Here is an 8,677-nt window from a genome sequence, read left to right on the forward strand (position 1 = left end):
GGTCAATTGTTGGAGAAGCCGGGGCGTGCGGCTCGCATGGGTAGTCCGGAGTTAACAGACTGTTCTGGGTTTGGTCCGGGGGTTCTGAGGCCTGGGGCATTCATGGCTGACCTAGACGTTCTGTTCTCTCATCTTTTGATATGTTGAAGGTTTCAGGTCGGATATCTGAATCAGTAAACAGGAGGATCTCATAAATGAGAGGATTCTAAAGGTTTGATGAAAATTTGCTGTCTCAGTAGGATATATGATAACAACAGATTACCATAAACATTGAAGAATACTTCCGGTCAGCAGTACATTTAGATTTGACAGTAACCATGCGAAGTGATCGACCAAACAGACCATTCAATACGATGATGGTCCTGTTAGCTACCCGGCTCCTAAAGGTTGAGCGAAAGCTCGGGCACCTATTCTCGTTACCCGGATATATATATATATATATATATATATATACCTCGGCAAGATGACACTTAAACAAGATCAGTGGATTGCTCTTCGCTACCATTGAAGGAACACCATACGGGTTTTAACACAAACCTTAGATCAATTCCCCCTCCCCCCCAAAGATATAAATAGGTAGGATATCCCATCTCCACTTTATGCTCTTCACGCCAAATCTCCATCCAACTCACTTCAACAACTGCTCGATTTAACCTAGCGCGCAATCACAACATTCACTTGCCTTAGGCGCAATGAAACTCGGAGGCATGGAAGTAAGCCTCTGCATATAACGTGCGCAGTTCAATCGAAAAGTTAAAAGAGTCGAGAGCGATAATTGAGAGGAGAAAAAAAAAACGAGCCACAACCCGTCCAGCCCAACCCATCCAGCCCAGCCCAGCCCAACCCAACCCAACCCAGCCAAACTCAAACCTGACCTCAACCCCTTGAAGCCATTCAGTTAAGTACCTAGTAGTATCAATGAAGTGAGCTAACTACGTACGTATGTATCTACGTAACCCCGTAGAAGTTGTTTAAAAAACAACTGAGTGAAGAAGACGGCCCGCCCAACTCCGATTCCGACTTTCCGACTTATCGACACCCACCCATCCGCCCAGCAATGTGCTAAACCTCGAAGAACCGAAAACAACAAAAAAAACAAAAACGAAAATACCTTGATGAAGAACCCCCTAAGCAATGTGAGGTGATGTGTGCGCGAGCTACCGGTTACGTCCCAAGAACGCCATTGCAGACCCGCAAACTGCAAACCGCAAAGCCAGCCGAATGTAAACCCTTCTTCACCTATCGCCCATGTGCAGAAAGACAACAACAACAAAAGAGCAATCCAGAGCCAGCCTCCAGCAGATGCCAACCTAATCCCTCAGTCAACCTAATGAAGAGACAAGGGCGTATAAGTCCTACTCCCGGCGGCCTTGAGAAAACTCGAACTCAAACCCAGTCCCGACCGAATGAACACCCAACCATGCAAATTTCCCAAGCCTAACCTAATGGAAATCACGGGCTCGAGCCGGCTCCGCCCGAATTCAGTCTCTGTCCCAAAAATAAAACAAATAAAAAAAAAAAGAAGAGAGAGAGAGAGGGAGGGAGGGAGGGGAAGGGGGGGGGGGAAAAGAGACATAACAAAGAAAGCTAGACACATCTTCTGTGCGTCTAGGTGGGTAAGACTCCCCTGTCAAGCAGGAAAGGCTCTCTGCCCGGAGCAACTACGGACGGTGAGAGAGGAGGAGGAGAGGGAACAATCATCGGAAGTGAGCTCCCCTAGCAGGCGCAATACTCCATGTGAAGCACTGACCTACAATGGGGACAACACCCCCTCCTCTCCCAACCGCCTACCCTCTCTGATGATCTCATAACCGACGAGTATTAGGTAGTTCAGGTCAGGGTACGTCAGAAAGGACAAGAGCAGATGGAGGGGAGGACAAGACTAAGGTCCTTCTCAAACAGAAGGCATCCCGCTCCTCGACCCCTCACCACTCCTCCTATGCCCCATAACCATACCTCCCTGCCCGGGACTCTGTCCTAGCCCCTGACCTTGCTGCGACTGCTGCTGCTGCTGCTGCGCGCGCGACGCATTCGCAATAGCCGCCATGCGCTTCCGCAGGCTAGTCAGGCGGGTATTGATCATCTGGATCACTGTTCTCAAGCGTTTAGCATAATCTCATCCTCAACCGTATGGGGAGGGAGACTTACTCTTCTGCACCGTAGCGCGATCCTCCACGCTCATAACCCCATTCCCCATCCCGCCCCCATTAGCCCCCGTCTCCTCTTCCTTCCCCTTATCCTTCCCCTCCCCCTTCTTCCCACCACCAAGCGGCCCAACCCCCTGCTCATCATCACTCTCCAGCACCGCCTCAAGCATCCTAATCGCCGTAACATACGAGATCTCGCACCCCGGCAAATCCTCGCTCGCAATCTCGTTGATCGCCGCAGTCCGGCTCATCTCAACCGCCCGATCATACATCAACTTCTCAGCACTCATCCCAGGACTCAAGTAAACCCCGCTGCTGCCGGAAGCCGCCCCCGAGTGCGAGCCGGTCTCCGGCGGGTGGTTACTCGGATGACTCGGGTGCTCCTCCGGCAGTCTCTTCTGCGCATCGATCAGCTTCAACCTGACAACCTCGGCCTTCTCCAACACTTCATTAAACCGATTCCGGATCCATTGCACCGCGGCGTTGATCTTCTTCGCAAACTTATCAGCCGCCCCATTCCCGTTCCCATTCGTAGCCTCGACAGCAGCCCTCTGCTGATGCTTGGTCCACCACGCGCCCGCGATATGCATCGCCTTGTTCATGATGCTCAGCGCCTTGACGTACAGCACCAGGGCCTCCTCGCTGAGGGCGACGATTGCTTCGGGGGTCAGGCCATCCTCTTCTTCGCCCATCCGGTCGGCGGGGACACCGCCCAGGCCGTGGTCGCTTGATGGGGCCATCGGGACAAGCTGCTTGTACTTTACCTCGGCAAAGCCGTAGACCACATCGCTGCGGGTAGCGTACTCCTCGATGCACTGCGCGACACGGGCGTCTTCATCGATAATGACCTTCCCAGCAGAGGCAATCCCCGAGCCCGAGCCATTGGCCGACCCATCGGCGATCAACCCCGCAGGCGTAGCATACGCAGTAGGGAAGGGGTTATAGATCTGCGGCGGCGGGGAATGGCCACTCCTACCGCCGCCCAGCAAGCTGGGCGTGTACTTAATCCCAAACAAGCGCAGGCTCGCGTCCTGGATGGCCTTGGAGATCATGGAGGTAGCCCCTCCCGGACTCGAGGATAAGCTCTTCTCGTAGGACGCGCGACGCGAGTGATCGGTGCGAGTGGATTCCCTAGTGGAAGCAGAACGAGCGACAGCGCCGGAGGTCGAGGCTGGAGCGTTGCGCTGGGACGAACGGCGGATGAGCTGGCCCGATTTCGGGGATGATGAGACCTGCTGCTGCTGTTGTTGGAGGACTTGCTGGTTCTTGTACATCGAGATCTGGTCCGCGAGGGCGTTAACCTCGACGGCGATCTTGTCCACGAAGATGTAATCACGCTCGAACGCAATGTCTTGGGCGACCCTCTCCTCCTCCGTGAGCGTCTTGGATGATGAGCTCTTCTTCTTGGGCTCCTCGACCGGGGTCGATGGGGACTGAGCCATGCGCGATGTCGGACGAGAGGTGTTGGAGTAGCGCCTTGTGCGATCAACGTAGGCGATCGGCCGGGTGCCCGGCGCCGAGGTCGACGGCTGGATGGCGGCCCGCCGGGTAGCGTCCGGAGCGTCCTGACGCGGCGAATAGCTCAGACGAGGGCTGTCCAGGGACGACGGCTTAGGCTCGACGGGTGTCGTCAACGGCGAAGCATGACGATGCCGGGGCGAACCGGGGGGTTGTGTTACCTCCGCATCAACGAGAGACTGACGCCGGCGCAACAACGGGTCCTCAGGCTTAGGCGTGCTGGATTTCGGCTCAACGGGAGCCTGCGCCTGCTGTAATTGGGCACGAGCCTGCTCTTGAAGCTGGATATCCTCCTCAACGACGCCCGGAATCGGGCCCACGACGACAGGATGGTTAAAGAAATCGTCGAAGTCAATCCGCTCGTCCGGATTCCGCTTCAGCAGCGCACGGATGAGTTGCTTCATCTCGGAGCTAACAACACAGTCCCGCGAGAACTTGATGCAGTCCTCGGCCTGCTCGATCTTTCGGATCAGCTCGACATGGTTGCTCGCACGGAAGGGCGGCTTGCCCGTGACCATCTCGAACAGAACTGTCCCGACCGACCACAGGTCAGCACGGGCATCGTACCGCTCGTAGCGCAGAATCTCGGGTGCCATGTACAACGGCGAGCCGCACAGGGTCTCCGCGAGTGAAGTAGACGGCAGGACCCTGGCAAACCCGAAATCGGCAAGCTTCAGCATGGGCAGCGACGGCAGGCCGGCCGCCGGAGTTAGGGAGTCGTGGCTGGCGCTGAGGATCTGCTTGGCCAGCTTGTTCGTCTCGCGCCACCGCGGGGACGGCAACAGAAGCAGGTTCTGCGGCTTGACATCGCGATGGATCAGATTAGCGGCCCGAAGGAACTTCAGAGCGCTGGCCAGCTGCTGTAGGAAGTGGCGGCTGACCACCTCATGCAGGCCCGAGTTGGGCGACACTGGGTACTTGCGGGCGAGCTCATGGGTAGCCGAGTTGGTGATGAGCTTATCGCGCTTGCGGATGAACAGCGAGAGGTCGCCCAGCTCGCAATACTCCATAATCAGGTTGATATGTGTGGCCGACTCGACGCAGTCATGCAGGGCAACGATGTGCGGATGTCGCAGCTTCTTGAGGATCTTAATCTCACCATAGAGATTGTCCTTGAGCTTCTTGTTCAGACGGGCCAGCTCGACCGACTTGATGGCCACCAGAGCGCCCGTCACCTTATGACGGCCCGAGTAGACCTGAGCGAAGCTGCCTTTGCCGATCTCCTTATCGATGATGAACTGCCCGACGACATTGTCCTCGCCGTGCCTCGATGACGATGACCTCTTGGAGGTCGCGGCTGTGCGGTCCGCCATGGCTCCCCGGGGCGTCAGGGGGGGAGCTGGCCGGAAGGGGGTATTCGTGGCCCGAAGGCTCAATCTATGCGGAAGACGTCGCGAGGGGACCAGATCGGCATGTACACGGGCTCAGAGGGACGAGAGGAGAGAGGCCGACGGTACGGCTATCAACCTAGACGCTGCAGATGGGATCGTCGAGCACGCAAGGAGGCCTGCCAAACCGAAGATGGCTCGCTAAGGTGAGCTAGGTCAGCTGCTATGGACCAGGATGGCTTGTGTCTGGCGATATCAAAGCCCGGGGTGTTTGAACAAGACAGGGTCGGCGCTTGGGCTTCAGGCAAAGGTAAGGTTGGGCTGCAGCGATATACGGTGTTTCGCAGAAAGCAGGGCAACTTGATGAAAGCAGTGTTTGTTTGTTTGTTTGTTTGTTTCGCAGAAGTTTATTCTGTTTCGTAGGGATGCAACAGAGATGTCCGCACGGGAAGCGGCTGCACGTGTGGCTGTCTCGGCAGCACGGTTGGTGATAAGGCTCGAGAGTTGGAGTAGTTGGAGTACCTAGTTGAGCTTCGTGAGGAGAGGAGTAGAAGATGTAAATGTTCAGGCACCAGTGGCTATCTAAGGCTGTCTTCGTATGTATATGCTCCCGCAACAGCGGATCAGATATGCAGGCACTTGAGGCTGTCTCAGGCTGATAGACGCGCCCGTTGAGCTCCACACGTCCTCTGCTGGTGAATGAATGTGGCAGGATGCTGATATGCAGGTGCTCGCTGAGATTCCGCTGCTGGGTGACGTCCAAGGTCAACCGGATGACTCAGGCGGGCCGCCGTAGAGCACACACACCTAGCTGTCGTAGCTGCTGTGACGGGATGCTGTTTGCAGACACTAGAGTCTCTTATGACCCTGTGTACGTGATGCCAGGTTCGAAGGAGGAAGAGCACGGAGGGCGGATGGAAGAGAGTTGAAGCCGGATGGACTGGGGATCGGAGACCGAACACAGGACACTAGGCTGGAGCAGATGCGAGTGATGTGGATGCCCCGACGCCGTGCGGGTGATGCGGGTGGACTGGACAGCGGTCAGTGGACGCTGGGCAGTGATAGAAGAGCGAAACAGTGGAAGAGTCCACGACATGGATGCTGGAACAGCGCTGGACCAGTGGATAAGGATGCCGTCGCCCAGCCCAGTGGCCACACTGGATGGAGCCCTGCGTTGAAGCCCGCGAGGCACGCCCAAGCTCACAGCGCTCCCCGCGACACCCTCTCCCCCCCTCCCCCAAGTAGGCTTGTTCCCTGTATTTTACTGCTACGAGCAATGCGCTCTCTGCATGCTGTGGAGCATCTCGTTGTCCTCATTGCTGACAGCAAGCAAGCAGCCAGGCACTGTCTCACAGCCATCACTGATGGATGCCCAAAACCCAGAACAGGACAACAACAGACTAGCACGCGGGGAAACGTGCAAACAGCACGGCCAGCACAGTGCGAGTATTCAGGGACGTTATGAGCTCGTGACGCACACGACGGGCCCTGGGTAACCCCTTGTACCTTCTGTGCTTTCCCCTGGCGGAAACGACCAATGGGGTACGCCTTGCTGTTAGCCATCTTTACTGAAACGGCTCCACTGGGCTAGCACAACGGTATTGATGGGGCCTGGAGTCCATCACTCTTCGATGACTTGGCAGTCTCCGGCTGCGACCTGGACGTTTGGTGCGATAAGGCACCGATAGCACCACACCACCAAAACGAGGACACAACGGCAGCCATCATTTGCCGCTCTTTTTTTTTTTTTTCTTTGCGTGGTTCCCATGGTATGATGGGTGCTAACTGGGAGTTTTGTCAAGATGCTGCGTAAACAAAGTCTCTACGTGTAACCCGCTGTTCCGGCTGATCCCGGCTGCTCTCAAGGCCCCTGGAGCCTCTACCAGGTTCTCTCTGCCCGTCATGCACCATGCACCTGCTGCTGGCGCCCTGGCTCTGGCGCTCACCCGCTCCCAGTCAGTGCAGCCTGCGCGGATTCACTCTCCGACAACTCTTCATTCGCCAGAGCCAGCAACACCCGGTCAGCCTGGGATCCACTGTTTTGGGGAGATGCAGCAGATCGAGGCTGGCGAGTGTCGTACACAGATGCGTCCATGAGCCAGTGTGGCAGCAGCCCGGGTAGCGGGATGAGATGTCATTGTTTGCCTCACAAAAAGTGAAGACTCGGGGCCGGAACACAGCAATAAAAAAAAGCATTTCGAGAAGCATTCATCAATAGAGAGGGTTTCAGAGCGCCAGTCCATTCCAAAGAAGCCGGGGAAGAAAGAAAGCAGTAATGCCAACATCACCTTGACGTTCCGTCCACGGGACGCTGTCACATGGCCATGATACATGTACCTTAGCTAACAGTTTCTGCATCTCCCCATCACCGCAACTCGCCCTGCAATGCCCTGCAGCTCTCTACTTGCCATCACACGTTTTCTGGAACTTCTTTCATTTTGCATGTTTTCATTCCCCTCAACGCCCAAAAAAAAAAAAAAAGAGGAAAAAAACCTAACCCTCCGCGGTGTGGCCGAGGACCTTTCCAAGCGACCCCGTTAGCCTGTCCCAACCCTCTCAGCCAGCAAGGTTCCCGGTCCCTGTCTTATCGCGTCATCCATCCGTCCAAGCATCAGCTTTGATCTTATCAAGCCGATCTGGACCTGGCCAAAAGTCGGATATCTCTCTCGTCCATTCCCCAACCCAACCCTCCATCTCATCATTCCATCAGCTAGGGAGCTTCTCGTATCAAATCCTCCAGCCCTCCGTCCTCCCAACGGATAAAAATGATGAGACCGTCCACAAGCCAGACCAGGCCAGGCCAGCCGGCCATCCAAATGGACCCCTCCCCGGCCCTGTCACGGCGCCCTAACAGTGTCTGCCAGTGAACACGACTGTGAACGTATGCCATGGCTTCAACTCAAGCTGTCCTTTCTGGCTCTGACCATCCGACCTGCTGCTTCTGGCCTGGCCTGACGGACGCTCAAAAATCCCAGCCCCTAGGAAACTCTCCCTCACAAGAAAAGCCAGGATCATCTGCCCGTGCACCGAGCGATCGCAGCGAATCGGGATGTCGCGCCCAGGCAGCCACGTCGTCCGGCTAGGCTGGCCACGACCGCCTTTGCTTTCTTTTCTCCGGACGCCGTTCTCCTTCTACCATTGGCTGCGGCCCTGCATACCACGGGTGCCGGATCCGAGCGTCACAGCCTGCGTAGGATGATGCCATCTCTTTTTGAGCGGCACTTGTCAGCATTATCTCCGAGTTCCCTGAATGTAAACAATGGAGTTCAATGTTTTCGAGGGATGATGCCTCTTCAACAGTTCCCTTCACGACAGCTCAACGTGCTTGCAACTGGCAGCAGCAGGGAACACACACACACACACACACACACACACACACACAGTCGACACACACAGAGGTGGTGACACCTACCCCCACTGACGGACCAATGCCCACGGACTATGAACCAACCGGCTTCCAACGCCATCGCACGGCAGGCAATGTCCATTTTTGTCGATCACTTTCCCCGGGGTTGTGAGACAATTGTCCTCGTGTCTGTTCGACGTACCTGTCTGTAAACTGTATTGTACAGAGACAGGATTGAAGACATTGTTGCTATCTGAGCACGGGAGCTCAGACATCTAGAGAGAGAGAGAGAGAGAGAGAGAGAGAGAGAGAGAGGAGGGGTAGGGGGTCGTACGTAG

The 8,677-nt window shown here is 55.9% G+C and overlaps 1 protein-coding gene across 1 annotated transcript; it reads right to left on the bottom strand.

The window, feature by feature from the left end:
- Positions 1–1,894: 1,894 nt before the first annotated feature.
- Positions 1,895–4,978, bottom strand: CTHT_0070950 (serine/threonine protein kinase-like protein; the record flags this gene model as incomplete). The annotated part of the gene is made up of 2 exons (XM_006697305.1): positions 1,895–2,091; positions 2,149–4,978. 2 exons carry the CDS (start codon positions 4,976–4,978, stop codon positions 1,895–1,897), a joined length of 3,027 nt encoding a protein of 1,008 aa, XP_006697368.1.
- Positions 4,979–8,677: the final 3,699 nt, after the last annotated feature.

The sequence above is a fragment of the Thermochaetoides thermophila genome (assembly GCF_000221225.1).
Source record: "Thermochaetoides thermophila DSM 1495 unplaced genomic scaffold scf7180000011822, whole genome shotgun sequence".
Taxonomy (NCBI): Eukaryota; Fungi; Ascomycota; class Sordariomycetes; order Sordariales; family Chaetomiaceae; genus Thermochaetoides; species Thermochaetoides thermophila.